General features: G+C 38.7%; 1 protein-coding gene across 1 annotated transcript in view; it reads left to right on the top strand.

Annotated features, from left to right (window-relative positions):
• mhc1b.L (major histocompatibility complex nonclassical class Ib L homeolog) overlaps nt 1–17,833 on the top strand; it is a 175,480-nt gene that overhangs the window by 20,580 nt on the left and 137,067 nt on the right. The window contains 1 exon segment of the mRNA NM_001135072.1: nt 13,604–13,861. Coding sequence (NP_001128544.1) covers nt 13,604–13,861 — 258 coding nt within the window.

Here is a 17,833-nt window from a genome sequence, read left to right as displayed (position 1 = left end):
TTTTATAGATTTGGTATGACTGCTGCCAGTGATGTGGTAAAACCCTACGTTTTCAAATTGATTATCTATTGGCCTACTCTAATGTTATATGCCATTAGATCTCCAGTTTCTTCATAATACCAATTATGTCCTCACTATGATTGCATGTGCCAAGTAACAACTTTTATCTTTTAAAAAGAATTATTTTTTGTTTTCTTTCAGACCCTGGCAGTCATCAGAGTGCAAGCATACAGGACAAAGACTGAAAATCTGATTACATCCCTTTACTTGGATTTGATATGTAATAGATGACCATATTGTTTCGGTTTTGTGATGCTAATCATAGCAGACGTTTAGCCATGTCAGCTATTTTAGATGTGCTGCTCAGCTGGACAACGTAAAGATCAAATTGAAGTCAGTTCTAGACATAATAATAATAATCTTACTGTTTAATGGACCCACTTTTATCAGTAATTAATCCCATCTACACGCATATACAAGGAGCAGGGTCAGATATGCAGCCGACACATTTCTGATATCTCATTGGGGGCCTTTGTAGAGATGCATTACCCTCCCATGAAATGAAAGGTTCAGTTTTTTTGGATTTTTCAATTAAATTAGGAAAACAAAGACACATATTTTACATGAATTTTATCTCTTCTATTTTGATTATAACTACTTATTCTTCCTTCTGGGTCTTCTGACATGTAACACATGTAACTGTCTCTGTCTTTTATTTATTGTCATGATTGTTTCAATCAGTTTTATGTAAATAAAGATTTATGGGTATACAAATAAATGATGGTGCTGTTACATACATACAATGTGTTTTTATTCTTTCAGTAGGACAGAGGATTTTATATTCAAGTTTTACCATTACATCAAGTAAAAATGTTGACATTTGAGTTTTCAAAGTGCATAAACAACTCAGTTTAGATTAGTTGAAAATGTGTTATGCTGAATGAAAATGAAGAGTACTATGTGATTTTACTGTGTATCATTTTTTGAGGTTTTAAATTAGAAAAAAAACCTTCATTTGAATATATAGATACACCAACTAGTTAGATAGATAGATGATAGATAGATAGATAGCAGCTGCCATATTAGCTTGGTGTGATATCACTTCCTGCCTGAGCCTCTCTCTGCTCACTTATAGCTCAGGGCTCAGATTACAGCAGAGAAGGGAGGGGAGAAGAGGAGCAAACTGAGCATGCTCAAGCCCTAGCCCTGGAGGTGTAAGCTGAAAACAGGAAGTCTGATACAGAAGCCCATGAGTACACAATAGAAGGAAAGAAATGTGGTGTTTCTTTTGACAGAGGACTCAGAGCAGCATTACTTTGAGGGTTTACTGGTGTATTTATATAGACCTTTCTGATAAAGCTTACTTAGTTTTAACCTTTCCTTTTCCTTTGAGCTGTTGATAGATAGATAGATAGATAGATAGATAGATAGATAGATAGATAAATAGATAGATAGATAGATAATAAATAGATTATAGATTTTCATCCCAGTTTGCCCCAATTTGAAGATTTCAAGATCAGGATAAAACAGACCCACAGAACTGCACTGCTGGGTGTATGGGTTCTACCCCCGAGATGTGAAAGTGAAGTGGATAAAGAATGTGAGAGATGAGATTTACTCAGAGGAATCAGCAGAGATCCTGCCAAACCCTGATGGCACCTATCAGATCAGAGTCAGTGTGGAGGTAACACCAGAGGAGGGCGCCACTTACACATGTCATGTGGATCACAGCAGTTTGGAGAAGACACTGGTTGTTCCCTTTGGTGAGTGTCTTTAGGCCTATTGGCATAATAAGAATCCAGGAAGTGTTGGTTGTTGGTAGGACTTGAAGTAATTTCCAGAGCTAAAGTGTGGCATATAACTGGTTATAAAAGGGGATATACAAGATGCCTAGTAGGCATGGCCAATAGATATAACTTAGAGATTGAGTTTAAACGTAACACTTCCTGGGAGAGAAAATCAATACAGGACTGTCCTGAAGACAGAGGACATCTATGGTAGTGACGCTGGGAGTATTTACACTTATGTTTAGCTATCTATTCCCTTGTCTATATCACTTAACTCAATAGTCGCCATCTATGTTGTAACTTTGTGGGTGCTGCCATTGACTATCCTTGTCACATCAACTCAACTGCCTATCTCTAGTTTAGTCTCTTTGCTATTGTGTTGGCTCTTAAAGGTCCTTTATTAAGTAGCTATATATATATATATATATATATATATAGATGTTTAATAAAGATAAATAGACACACCGGCACATTAAAGCCCTACTGATCACATAATAGAGGTTCCATGAGACATCCTAGGTTGTTAGAAAAGTAGATCAGATGGAGCTTACTCGAACATTCATACTTAAGGAATTGAAATGCATTTGGAATAATTAACAAACAGGAAGTAGCGTGTAGGAGATACAGATGGTGAATAAACTGTAAATAATGGAGAAGAATATTAAGGTAATCGTTCTGTACATTTGGCTTAGATGTGCATGACTCTGCATAAGTATGTAAACAGCAAAATTAGATAAGGGCATCCCATAACTCCTGTTTCTTATCAAGCATGTGTCACAGAAAATAGTGCTAAACTTGTTCCCATTCCCAGCATTCTGCAGCCTGTAGTGTCATCATTCTGTGCCATCTCCCACCCATTGTGTCAATCATTCTGTATGCACCTCCTTCCATTATGCCTATAATCTCATGTCCTTTGCTGCTTCTTGTACCTATTCGTCTATATCGCCCCATTCCTTCTCGTTTTCAGCATTTTGACTCCCTTCTGCCACTCTTTGTGGTTACTTTCCCACAATGACTACCCATCAGTTTGTTTTCCTTCCTCTATTAAGGTTGTATGTGAAGTAATTTGCATAACCTCAAATCACAAAGATAGAAATGATTATTATAATTATTATTATTGTATTATTATGACACCTCAACTTTATATCCCCTGATTTTAAAGGAACAGTTTACCTTTAAATTAAATGTAAGTATGTTATAGAATGGGCAATTCTAAGCAAATTTTCAACTGGTCTTTTTTTTATAGAGAGTTTTTTTTAACTATTTGCCTTTTTCTACAGACTCTTTCTAGCTTTTTAATGAGGGTCACTGATCCCATCTAAAAAAAAGAACAAATGCCTTATAAGGCTACACAATTATTGTTATTGCTACTTTATACTACTCATCTGTCTATTTAGGCCTCTCCTATTTACTTTCCAGTCTCTTATTCAAATCAGTGCATGATTGCTAGGGTAATTTGAACACTAGCAACCAGATTGCAAACTAGAGAGCTGCTGAATAAAGATAAAATAACTTACAAGCCAAATTAAAACCAATTACAAACTGTCAGAATAATACTCCCTACCTCATACTAAAAGTTAGCTCAAAGCTCTCTGTTTGTTTAGGATAGCAGCTGCCATATTAGCTTGGTGTGATATCACTTCCTGCCTGAGCCTCTCCCTGCTCACTTATAGCTCAGGGCTCAGATTACAGAAGAGAAGGGAGGAGAGAGAGGAGCAAACTGAGCATGCTCACGCCCGGGGCAATGAGGTTTAAGCTGAAAACAGTTAGTCTGATACAGAAGCCCATGAGTACACAATAGAAGGAAAGAAATGTGGTGTTTCTTTTGACAGAGGACTCAGAGCAGCATTACTTTGAGGGTTTACTGGTGTATTTATATAGACCTTTCTGATAAAGCTTATTCGTTTTAACCTTTCCTTTTCCTTTAAGCTATTGGTAATTCCAGTGTTTCCGGTGCAGGCTGAATCAATAGGCACAGTGGACCTGTGCCTAAAGAATCACACAATGCCATTTTGACCCCAAGCTTCTGTAATGACACAATCCTTGGCTTGAAAATTATTAGTGCAACTTCATTTAAATTTTTAATACAAAACAGGCAATTGTGCCCATGTTGGGCATTAAGCACAATTGTGCCAATTACACTGGAATTATGGGAAAGAACAACACTACAGTGTGGTAAGACACAGTAAATTGCATCTGAAATTGCAGGGTGAAGTGGCTCACGCTAGCGATTTACTAACGGGTGCTGGCGTAAATTCGCTAGTGAAGTGGACCTACTCTAGTGCTACTTCGCACCCTTACGCCAGGCGAAGTTGTGCTATGGCGAAGGGACGTAACTACTAATTCACTAACTTGCGCATTTTACTGAACGTTACCTCTTGCGCCAGACTTGCCTTCGCCACCTCAGACCAGGCGAAGTGCAATAGAGTAGATAGGGATTGCTTCAAAAAAAGTTGAAATATTTTATGGGTGATAGGCTGAAAAAGATCTTAAATTTTTGTTGGGGGTACCCTCCTTCCCAAATTAGGCATCGCTAGCGTAACTTCGCTTTGCTTGATGAATTAACGGTAGCGCAAATTCGATACCTTTTGCCTCCCTGAGCGCAACTTCGGATTTTAGTGAATTAGCGGAGCCCTGGCGAAACTTCGCCTGGCGAAGTGCGGCAAAGCCAACACTCGCGCAACTTTGAAGGTAAGTAAATTTTCCCCATTTAATTTGCAGTTGTAAATAAACCCTCTACAGTTGTGATGGTTGTTGATGGGGTGATTTCAGGGAAGCTCACAGATTATCCATATCTCATTACACCTATCCTATAAACATGATGTGACCTAGACAATCACCATGTAATGGTATAATGGCAGGTTTTTTGTGCTTAAGCTGCAATTTTAGATTTATGGTTTGCACTGAAATCAGTGGTTCCAGTTACGGGAGGGCCAGGGCCGGATTTACATAGTGGGGGCCCCTATGCCCACTGCCGTTCCTCATCCCTGTCCCCTTCTCCTTTATTTGTGCAAATTTTCATCATCTGGAAAGAAGCAATGGGGATTGGTGCACAGGAAATTAAAAAAATGATTGTCTCCAGCGCATCCCCGGTGTTTTTGAACCAATGTGGGTGTAGTTGGGCAGCATGCCGCCCCCCCAAAATCCTGCTGCCCTAGGCCCGGCCCTAGGTGGCCTTTCCACAAATCCGGGCCTTCGGGAGGGACCAGCTTTGCTTCCACAGCTTTACATGTTCTTCCTCTGTACCATGCCCTTTATACAGTATTCATTCTACCACATTGTTCCTTTTTCCTTCTTGATGTTTATTGGAGGAACGCCTTGATCGTGACCTAACCTTAAATGAAAACTATACCCCCAAAATGAACACTTAAGCAACAGATAGTTTACATCATATTAAGAATATATATTTAAGTAAATCTTGCCCTTTTACATCTATTGCCTTGAACCCCCATTTAGTGATGGTCTGTGTGCTGCCTCAGAGATCACCTGACCAGAAATACTGCAGCTCTAACTGTAACAGGAAGAAGTGTGGAAGCAAAAGACACAACTCTGTCTGTTAATTGGCTCATGTGACCTAACAAGTATAGTTTGTTTGCGTGCACTGTGAATCATACGATCCCAGGGGACTGGCAATTTTCTATTTATGATTACCCAATGGCACATACTACTAGAAAAGTAAGTTATTATGTAAATGGTTTATTATTTACATGAAGCAGGGTTTTACATATGAGCTGTTTTATGTGATATCTTTTTATAGAGACCTACATTGTTTGGGGGGTATAGTTTTCCTTTAAGGGCTGCTGCCACCTACTCTACTGCCGAAAGTAGGAACTGTATTAAAATGTACAGACATCTGTTAGCTTCTTTTCTAGATTTGAGTAACTGTGCAAGCACTGGTGTATGTATAAAGAAAGGAGATTCCAGGCAGGGCAGGTCTGCGTATCTGCTGTATAGAATCCTCCCCAAAATGTGTGAACCAGCTGCAAATTAGCCTCAGCTATAGATTGTAAGCTCCACTGGGAGAGGGACTGATGGGATTGACATATATTCTCTCCAAGGTGCTGTGGAGTATGTTAGCTCAATATAATTAAAGGATAAGAATATTTGTGAAACTTGCTAAATACTTTTGCCAAGACTTGTCTCTCTTTCTTTTTATAGTAACTCAATTCTTGAGTCAAGGGCTGCATAACCCTCCCCACCTTGTTCATTTACTATAGAAGCAAATACATATTCCACATGTGCCTGCTGGAGAAACTCTGCTCTCAACCTTTCATACGTTCTTCCTATGATGGTACATGTGGCATGTGATTAAATCAAGGATTTATCAGTGAATAAGGGTAATAAGAGTAACTTGTGGGTAAAAAATCATGCTGTCTGCCCACACCTTTGCAAATTGACCCTTAAAAATGATAAACAATCACACTAAGGGGGTTATTTAATAAATCTCAAATTTATCTGGTTGGGCTTTTTGTGGCAAAAACTTAATTTTTTTTCCATTTATTCATACCTCCCAACTGTCCGTTTTTAGAGGGACTGTCCTTCTTTTGACAGCTCAACCCACAGTCCCTCATTTGTACTGGAAAGTCCCGATTTTCTCTGCACCGAACAGGCAGAAAAAGAAACAATGTTTCGAACTTAATTGGCTTTTTGCAGAGAGCCCAGAACAGCCACAGCTGCAGATAAGATACTTTTGTAACAATTTCGAGCTAAGCAAAGAAGTAATTGCAACAATATAAGATAACAGGTCCATTGGGAGAAGTTAGACTCAACTTAAAGGGCAATTCACCTTCATTAGCAAAACTGTAATAACTGAAAAAAAAAACACAGAAATATGTTCAAACTTTCATAATCTGCCAAATTTTGTAAAATTAACATGGTAATTAGGGGGTGTGGTCACAAAAATGGGTGTGGTCAAAAAATTTCCACGACAACTTTTTTGTCACTCTTTTTATTTCCAAAATGTTTTGAGGTATAATTTATTATACCCCGATGCAGCTAAAAGCCCTAACCTGAAAATCACCCATCTCAACCCTGTCAAGGTCCTATATGCGTCATTGGAGATGTCCCTACCTCAATTTAAATTTATCATGGTGTGCTCTGGGTTTAGCTCAAAAATGCAACTTTTTTTGGGGGGAAAAACTTGAAAAACTTGTGTGATTCGGGAAAGAAGCCCAAAAAATGGATCTTGTTAATTAATAAGGTCAAGTCGAGTATAGAAGTTTGGTCGTGTTTTTTTGTAAAATAAAATGTGAGATATATTCGGATTTTAGTAAAAACCGCCATACATGTAAGCACAATTCTTTTCTGAAATATTTGCAGTTTTAGACTGCTAATACCAGACTTTCAGATCAAATAATAGCCAGCAACCCTAGGATTAACTAAATACAGGAAGTTCATAGACAGTGCATAGATAGTTAGAGTAGCTGACACTCGCAGTTAAAAGGTCTAAAATTGCTCATACCTCAAAAACCACAAGAAACTGAGAATTTATGTAAACTGCAAAAGTGCTCAAAGGAGAATCATGAGTAGGTTTATGTCAGATCATTTTTGTGGTTTATTCCCTTTAAAAGGAATCATGGAAAACCACATTAAATAGAATGAGGTCCCTGTTTTTGCTTCAGAGCCATAGGATAAAGATTCTTTAGTAGGTGCAGCCTGTCAGTTACACAAAGGGTTAAGTTAGTCTCGTTCTCGGTAGCAGCACTTTTTGTACATTCAGTAACACCCACAATATAGACAGAGCAGCAGGCCCGCCTCCTGTGTGCTTTCCCTTCTTTTCATTCGACGCGATTTTCATCTCTGTACAATTACTGCAAAATAACGGATTTCATTGCAAATGAAAGTGAAAGCAAGGACGAGCAAGAATGGCGTGGATTTTATTTCTGTTATTCAGCCTCAATATCTCAGCAGTATATTGTCGTAAGTATTATCCGGTGTTTTCTAACAAGGAATAAGCTAATATACAGCATGCCAGTGAATTAATTAGAAGGAATCAGAATGAACAAAAATCTCATGGTTCTTAAACACTAATGAATAACAGTTATAGGATCTATTATCTGGAATGCTCGGGAGCTGGGGGTTTTCTGATATATGAACTTTCTGTAATTTGGATCAATATAATATACCTCCCAACTGTCCCGTGTTCAAACGGACAGTCTCTCTTTTGACAGCTCAACCTGCAGTCCCTTGTTCGTACTGGAAACTCCCGATTTTTTCCTTTTGTACCTTAAAGAAATACTGTCATGGGAAAAAATTTTTTTCAAAATGAATCAGTTAATAGTGCTGCTCCAGCAGAATTCTAGACTGAAATCCATTTCTCAAAAGAGCAAACAGATTTTTTTATATTCAATTTTGAAATCTGACATGGGGCTAGACATATTGTCAATTTCCCAGCTGCCCCAAGTCATGTGACTTGTGCTCTGATAAACTTCAATGACTCTTTACTGCTGTACTGCAAGTTGGAGTGATATCACCTCCCTCCCTTTTTCCCCCAGCAGCCAAGCAAAAGAACAATGGGAAGGTAACCAGATAGCAGCTCCCTAACACAAGATAACAGCTGCCTGGTAGATCTAAGAACAACACTCAATAGTAAAAACCCATGTCCCACTGAGACACATTCAGTTACATTGAGAAGGAAAAACAGCAGCCTGCCAGAAAGCATTTCTCTCCTAAAGTGCAGGCACAAGTCACATGACCAGGGGCAGCTGGGAAATTGACAAAATGTCTAGCCCCATATCAGATTTCAAAATTGAATATAAAAAAATCTGTTTGCTCTTTTGAAAAATGGATTTCAGTGCAGAATTCTGCTGGAGCAGCACTATTAACTGATGTGTTTTGAAAAAAACATGTTTTCACATGACAGTATCCCTTTAATTAGCTTTTGGCAGAGAGCTCAGTAGAGCCACAGCTGCAGATAAGATACATTTGTAACAATTTTGAGATTAACAAATAAGTAATTGTAACAATATAAGATAACAGGTCTCTTGGGAGATGTTAGACTCAGCTTAAAGGGCAATTCACATTCATTAGCAAAACTGTAATAACTGGAAAAAAAACACAGAAATATGTTCAAACTTTCATAATCTGCCAAATGTGTCAAATTAACATGGTAATTAGTGGGTGTGGCCACAAAAATGGGTGTGGTCAAATATTTGCCACAATACGCACAACAACTTTTTTGTCCCTCTTTTTATTTCCAAAATGTTGGGAGGTATAATTTATTATACCCCGATGCAGCTAAAAGCCCTAACCTGAAAATCACCCATCTCAACCCTGTCAAGGTCCAGCAAACTGGAAAATGAGGTTCAATGTTGATAAATGCAGGTTATCCACTTTGGCAAAAATAATATAAATGCAAGTTATACACTAAATGGCAGTGTGTTGGGAGTTTCCTTAAATGAGAAGGATCTAGGGGTTTTGTAGATAACAAGTTGTCTAATTCTGAGCAGTGTCATTCTGTGGCTACTAAAGCAAATAAAGTTCTGTCTTGTATAAAAAAGGGAATTAACTCAAGGGATGAAAACATAATTCTGCCTCTTTATAGGTCCCTGGTGAGGCCTCATCTGGAGTATGGGGGCAGTTTTGGACTCCAGTCCTTAAGAGGGATATAAATGAGCTGGAGAGAGTGCAGAGACTAAGTGCAACTAAACTGGTTAGAGGGAGGGAAGAGTTAAATTATGAGGGGAGCATAGAAGTTTAATCGTGTTTGTTTGTAAAATAAAATGTGAGATATATTCGGATTTTAGTAAAAACCGCCATACATGTAAGCACAATTTTTTTCTGAAATATTTGCAGTTTTAGACTGCTAATACCAGACTTTCAGATCAAATAATAGCCAGCAACCCTAGGATTAACTAAATACAGGAAGTTCATAGACAGTGCATAAATAGTTAGAGTAGCTGACACTCTGGTATTCGCAGTTAAACGGTCTAAAATTGCTCATATCTCAAAAACCACTAGAAACAGAGAATTTATGTAAATTGCAAAAGTGCTCAAAGGAGAATCATGAGTAGGTTTATTTCAGATAATTTTTGTGGTTTATTCCCTTTAAAAGGAATCATGGAGACCCACATTAAATAGAATGAGGTCCCTGTTTTTGCTTCAGAGCCATAGGATAAAGATTCTTTAGTAGGTGCAGCCTGTCAGTTACACAAAGGGTTAAGTTAGTCTCGTTCTCGGTAGCAGCACTTTTGTACATTCTGTAACACCCACAATATAGACAGAGCAGCAGGCCCGCCTCCTGTGTGCTTTCCCTTCTTTTCATTCGACGCAATTTTCATCTCTGTACAATTACTGCAAAATAACGGATTTCATTGCAAATGAAAGTGAAAGCAAGGACGAGCAAGAATGGCGTGGATTTTATTTCTGTTATTCAGCCTCGATATCTCAGCAGTATATTGTCGTAAGTATTATCCGGTGTTTTCTAACAAGGAATAAGCTAATATACAGCATGCCAGTGAACTAATTAGAAGGAATCAGAATGAACAAAAATCACATGGTTCTTAAACACTAATGAATAACAGTTATAGGATCTATTATCTGGAATGCTCGGGAGCTTGGGTTTTTCTGATAAATGAACTTTCTGTAATTTGGATCAATATAATATACCTCCCAACTGTCCCGTCTTCAAACGGACAGTCCCTCTTTTGACAGCTCAACCCTGCAGTCCCTCGTTCGTACTGGAAACTCCCGATTTTCTCTGCACTAAACAGCCAGAAAAAGAAACAATGTTTGTACCTTAATTAGCTTTTGTCAGAGAGCCCAGAACAGCCACAGCTGCAGATAAGATACTTTTGTAACAATTTTGAGATGAGCAAATAAGTAATTGTAACAATATAAGATAACAGGTCTCTTGGGAGAAGTTAGACTCACAGCTTAAAGGGCAATTCACCTTCATTAGCAAAACTGTAATAACTGGAAAAAAAAAACACAGAAATATGTTCAAACTTTCATAACTTGGCAAATTTTGTAAAATGAACATGGTAATTAGGGGGTGTGGCCACAAAAATGGGTGTGGTCAAAAAAATTCACTGCGCTTCGCACGGCAACTTTTTGTCCCTCTTTTTATTGGGAGGTATGAATAATACGGTTACCATTTAAACATGAAATAAAGCCAAAGGGATTGTTTTGGCACCAATATAGATTCATGCAGCCTAGTTCCTATCAAGTACAAGCTACTGTTTTATTATTACTTAGGAAAAAGGAATTCATGTTTAAAAATTGGAATCATTTGGAATCAATGGGAGATGACCTGCTCATAATTCAGATATTTCTGCAGGTTTCAGATAACAGCTCTGGGTGAAAACCGGGCCGGTGACAACCCTACATTCAGTAAAGTAAAAATATACAAAGCCTGGATCTATAAATGAATTAAAGCTTCCAATTAATCAGTTCCAGGAGCCATAAAGAACAGCTACAAACAACAACAAAAAACCCAACTAACAATATAAAACTTTACAAGCCTGCAAAACAGTGTTATTAGTTTGGGGTGTTATTTTAGGGCGACATATGATCAGTCCTAGTGAAACTAGAAAGGTATGCAATTTCATAGCTCCTGGAACGGGATAAGTGGAACTTCACTGATTCAGGTCTTGCATTTTTTAATGAATGCTTGAATCTGGCAAAAATTAGCACTTGCTAAATTGCACACCATTAGTGCCAACTGTCATTTAACTGCTTGTGCAACTGGCAGCTCATCAGACACAAAAGACCTAAGATACATGTAGTCATTGAATTTCCCCAACTGGTGAAAAATTCACCAGGGCCTCTACTCCACTATTCTCCTCATCTACAGTCTCTCTTGCTAGCCACCCTCATGGCCTCTTTTTTTTAACTGGAGCTTCAAAAAGATAACTATAGGGACTGTCTGCAGTCTTAGGGCCTTGCCAAATAGAAGTGTTTACTTTCTGGTACCTGGAGTTCTTAATCAGGCCAAAGATCTTCTTCTTCTCATTCCATACCCCTTAAAGGGGACCTGTCACACAAAAAAATTATTCCAAATCCTATTTTATGACGTTAATCAAGCAAAATAAGCTTTAATTTCACTATATAAATTATTTGAGTCTTGTTTCCTTCAGTCTGGGAATTCATAATTATAACAAGCAGGCAGGAGCCATTTTGTGGACACTATTATTAAGACAAGTCTTGTATCATCTCAGAATCTTGTTTGTGCACCAGAATGGGGGACCTGATGTCCATCCCCATGTCCTGGTTACACAATTAAATGGTGAAGAGAACGGGGGGAATGTGGGGAGAGCAGTGACATGTAGGAAGTGCTGAATGGAAAGTGAAAGTAATTGTCTGCCCTGCCTCTATGCCTGAGACTAAGACGTAGAGGAGGGGCAGGCAATATTTGATTGACAGCTACAACACCTATGAATGATTTAATAAAAAAAGAATATGGATTTCATGTTTATTTTGAAAAGGACTTTTATTATACAGCTTTTTATGTCTGGGTGAATAGTCCACCTTAAAATACAAAATATATTTCACCTCATTACCGACACTGCTAATGTGGATTATACCCACTGTAATGCCATTAATAACCACCTGTATTGCCGTATTCTTAACCTTGTTAAGCACCATGATGATCTTGTGCATTTACATAAGTATTAGTTCCCACTCAGCTTACAATGCTTGGGGTGCCTTTCCTTGGAGCAAAACCAATTGCTTATTGTTTGCTGTGGGTCTGTAAATGCAGCAATTCAGCCAGGGCATAGCCTATCGGCCCAAATCAGTGGTTCAGTAGAAACTCATCCCCTTAATGAAGGACTTGGTGCCCGAAACATTGGGGTATTTTCCCAAACATTAACTTGTCTGCCCTAGAAGCTTGAGTGCTGGTTTTTTTTTGGACACTGTGTTTGGTATATACTAAATTATATGTTTTAATCACTCTGTAATTATATGCTTTATTGAACCATTTATTTGCAAGAGGTACATTTATCGCGGATCGAATTGAAAATTTTAATTTTGAATAGTGTAATTCAACTAGGGAATAGTCCAAATTCGATTTAAGTTAAAAAAAAAATTGAAATTGAAATTTCAAAATTTATCATGAACTGTCCCTTTAAGAATTTGAATTCAACTATTCGCCTTCTAAAACCAGCTGAATTGATGTTTTAGCCTATGGAGGACCTCCTACAATTAATTTGGAGCTGTTTGGTGGACTTTTGAAAAAAAAAATTTGGCAATGACTTTTGGAAAGCATTCTTTCTATACTTCATGCTTTAGGAAATAATCGGCAAAGGATCTTTTAAATGGATGCAAACTTCAGCTAAATGACTCCATTGTTAGCCCTGCACTCCTTATTGTATTTACCCTTTCCTTATCCTTTAAATTGGTCATTAACCTAAGCTGGTGTGCAATATTTGCTAAAATACAGAGCAAATACAGGTAGATATTTCAATACAAAAATGTATATAATTCATAAAATCCTTAAGTGCCACTTATTAAGAGTGGGCAAAGAACAATAAGGAAAAATACATGTAATCTGCTTTGATTATTCTGTATAGTACAATTAGTGCATAATGTACAGCCTGTAATTCCAGTGCCATGTCTGAACTGTCACAAAACTTAGCCCCTGCTGCATGTCTTAGCGCCCACAGAAATTGGTGCAGGTGCCAGGTGCAGACGCAGGTGTTAAAAGAAGGATTCCTGTCCCCATAGGACTGTTCTTGGTGCTTAAATCAGAATTAATAGATGCAATGGCATAGCTTAATTAACAGCAGATGGTGGAGTGGCAGGGCAACCATTAACCAGTAAACTACAAATGTATAAAATACAGTAAAACCTTAACGCTCATATTTTTGGTGTCCTAGGAAGTCACACTCTACACTTTCATATCACATTGGCATCAGCTCCGATCCCTGGGCTTTCCCAGTATTCGATTATTATGTACATGGATGGAGTGCAGTATGGAAGGTACAACAGTGACATACGTCGTGCTCAGTTCTACTCTGCCTCATTGAACCCACTCTCCGAGCACTTGGACATGCAGACCAAATACGCTCAGGAATTTGAGGTGTGGCAAAGGCACAGGCTGAACTTTCTAATGGGAGTTTTCAATACAACAAACGGTAAATGTTAAATATACTGTCAATGTCATAGGAAATTGATTTTGTATGTTATGGCTGCAGGTTTGACCTTTCTCCTGGGTATACAAGGATATGTTTACAGTGCAAACAAGGTGCCTCTTACATGGCTGACAAGGACAGGAACACACACATTGGACATGTTTAAACATGAAGCCCACACTGTCTCCATTTCAACCTCTCCCTTCCACCCTACCCCTTTCATCTTTATCGCCTCATTTTGTATCTTACTTCTTTTACCTTATCTTCTCCCCAAATATCCTCCTTTTTTATTTCCATCCCTTTTATACAGTATGTTATTTTCTATTCCTTATTCTGTTTGTCCCCATGATGGACTCTTGTATAGTCTAGTTATACATCTATACACTGGGCATAACCCTACAGTCTCACAACTATGTGTTATGCAGTCTCCACACTAGTTACAAGGGCCGAGAAATAAAGATGCAATCTCTCTGTTGAATTTAGTGTAACCCAGAGCACTTTCCTTTTTTCACACATATGCTCATGATTTGTTGCCCCAACTTCCTGGTAGGTCCTCCTGAGTTTTGTCTATGCTTGTTCTTTCTCTGTCCCATTGCCAGCAATCCTAATTCCTTCACCTTGAATCTTTGTTTTTATTGTACCTGAAAAGCACCATCTTCTTTTCCTACAGTAGTGCATTATTCCACTTTATCTCACTCAGGACTTGACAGTAGAACATTTTCTGGGCTTGCCCTTGGAGAAAATAGGTATAATATAGTCTGGGAATGGTGTGTGAGAAGGGTTGAGAGCTGTTTATGGATTTTCTAGAGGGCCCAGTACACCCATAATCCCATCATACTGGTGATCATTGCTACCCCACCCCTTACACTGCCTGAAGGGCAGAAACAGATGGAGGTCAGGGCTTGTGAGGGGCTGGTGAGAAAACCTGGAGGTACTGCTTGAAGAGCTTATTAATTATAAGCCACACCGGCAGTTCCCCTTGCACTTTGTGGGTAAGTTATTATGTGGAATGCATATATGTATGAGCATATGGCAACCAATCAAGTGTAACCCACAATTTATTTATGTCTTGTCTTATCTCTATGAATTGTTAGACTAAGAAGAATGTAATCAGATCAAGGTATATTCATGCAGAAGACCATATGCTCCTGAGGCCCAAAACATTCCCCAAGATATTCGAGTGCAATATGCATACTCAGAATGGAGCAGAAAGAGTTTCTCTACATCAGGAATCCCCAACCTTTTGAACCCGGGAGCAACATTAAAAAGTAAAAGCAGTTGGGGAGCAACACAAATATGAAAAATGTTCTTGGGGTGCCAAATAAGTGCTGTGATTGGCCATTTAGTAGCACCTATGCGGATTGTCAACCTACATTGAGACTCTGTTTGGCAGTGCACCTGGTTTTTATACAACCAAAACTTGCCTCCAAGCCTGGAATTCAAAAATAAGCACCTGCTTTGAGACCACTGGGAGCAACATCCAAAGGGTTGGAGAGCAACATGTTGCTCACTAGCTACTGGTTGGGGATCACTGATCTACATTCAGCTGTTGTCCAAATGGGCTAAATTGCACATTTCTGTTGCAGGTGATGGACATATCCATGTCTACCAGAGGAAGGCTGCCTGTGAGCTACATGATGATGGCACCATTGGTGGATACATGGAGATTGGCTTTGATGGGAAGGAATTTTTAGTATTTGATAAGGAGAGAGTGGTGTATGTGCCTGCAACACAAGAGGCTGTGATGGTGTCTAATCTATGGAATAAGCACTATGATTCAACTAATAGTAAGATGTACATTGAAATTGACTGCATCGAGCACATGAAGATGTACCTCCCTTACATATCAAATGACCTGGAGAAGAAAGGTGAGGTCTTAGAGCAATATGTCTTTTTAGAAATATGTTTTGAAGCATTAGTGCACCTTCTGTGTAAATTCCCACAGCTGTATATTTTGTGGGACCACAGCATGGATAAAATTGAACAAACTTGCTTTTTTATTCTATTTGCCACAAAATGTAGTGCTTACCCCTTCATCAGCTTCAGTGCTATCCCATTAGAGGACTTTCTGATACAGAGTTTGTAAGCAAAATGCCAAGATGACTGGCTTTAAAGGACAACTAAAGCCTTATTAAAGAAGTAGCTAGAAATGTTTTACATTATGTTTTGTGCTTCTGTATCAACCCAAGGCAACCACAGCCCTTTAGCAGTAAAAATCTGTGTCTCCAAAGATGCCCCAGTAGCTCCCCATCTTCTTTTCTGCTGATTCACTGCACATGCTCTGTGCTGCTGTCACTTACTGAGCTTAGGGACCCACTCACAATATACAGTACACATAGAATAGAAATGTCACAATATAAGGCTGATTAGTAATTAATACACATAATTACTACATGGCAGCACAGAAACCAGTGCAATTAGCATCAGAATTTAATAATCAGCAAACCTGTAGCATCAGCTTATATTACAGGGGAAGCTCATTTTCTGCTGGATAATTAGTGACGAGCCCTAAGCTTAGCTTCTCAACAGCCAATCAGAGCCCACTGAGCATGTGAGTGTCACAGACACTTTCCAAGATGGTGACCCCCTGTGACAAGTTTGAAGTCCTGGATCATTGCTGCTATTGACAAGCTCAAACTTTAGCCTCGTGCAATAAATTCACTATATAAAATTTGCCATTTTTAGCCAAATTCATTTTTAGGTTTTAGTTCTCCTTTAAGCAATACTGTACATGCCCTATCTTTTCATCATTCATTTGCAACCAGTAGAATTAATGTCATGAACAAATGCAAGGCCAAGATTGGACATGACAGCAGCCAATAGGAGAAATGCTTTTTAAAAGTGTGAGGAAAAGTCGGTGCATGTGTAGTAGCCTAGATCAGTGCTGTCCATTGTCAGGAGGCAATAAAAATGGGCCACATTAGACATATGGGTCTCCAGTTGGACAGCCCTGGACTAGAGGATTAATCATATGCACAAAAGATTAAAAAAAGTGGGCACAGATCAATGGAAGCTGAACCCACCCATCCAGGAGGTCCCGTTAATTCCTAAATGAGGGGGAATTCAGATTGTTTTCTTGCCTGTCTGCCAAACTGGGTGAACAAACATCCTGGAATAACACATTTTTCTTAGACAAAGCAACTAAAACTCCAGAATTAACATAGCAAACATACACCCTCATTTATAAACCAACATGTTTAAACAATGGAGTCCTTAGGGCCCATCCATAGGACACTCAAAGTTAAGTCATTTGTGGTTTTCGTTCAAGGTTCAAGATTAAAAAAGAAGGTGCAAGTTTAGTGATACATGCACAATAGGATAGGTTGTATGTTACATCTCACAAATATTTTAGCTGAATTTTTTTTTGGGTTAATAAAAGATTTATTGGAGATCATAGGGGCAACAAATATGTAGGCAATATCATTTACAAATGGACTTAGTTGTCCTTTAAAACTCATCTTCTTTATTTGCAGCTAAATTAGTTGTTTTAAAAGGATTTTGAGTTTGTTCTGTTTTCCTGCCAGTTCCTCCAAATGTGAAGATTTCCAGCTCAGAGTCAGAGAGTGGAACCAAACTGCACTGCTGGGTGTATGGGTTCTACCCCCGAGATGTGGAAGTGAAGTGGATAAAGAATGAGACAGATGAGATTTACTCAGAGGAATCAGCAGAGATCCTGCCAAACCCTGATGGCCCCTATCAGATCAGAGTCAGTGTGGAGGTAACACCAGAGGAGGGCGCCACTTACTCCTGCCATGTGGATCACAGCAGTTTGGAGAAGACACTGGTTGTTCCCTTTGTTCCCGTAGGTGAGTGATGGGTATAAGAGAAAAATATTGAACTAAACCCACAATATGTGAGATGCCAAGTGGCCTAGTTATTTCAGTTCACCTCTGAAGTTTGTTTCGCCAGCATTGAAGTTGATTTTGTATGGATAGCATAATATATGTTTTATGATAGGTGTATAGATAGATGATA

Source organism: Xenopus laevis, chromosome 8L (assembly GCF_017654675.1).
Source record: "Xenopus laevis strain J_2021 chromosome 8L, Xenopus_laevis_v10.1, whole genome shotgun sequence".
Taxonomy (NCBI): domain Eukaryota; kingdom Metazoa; phylum Chordata; class Amphibia; order Anura; family Pipidae; genus Xenopus; species Xenopus laevis.
Note: the sequence above shows the minus strand (reverse complement) of the source record. Positions and strands in the feature narration are given on the sequence as shown.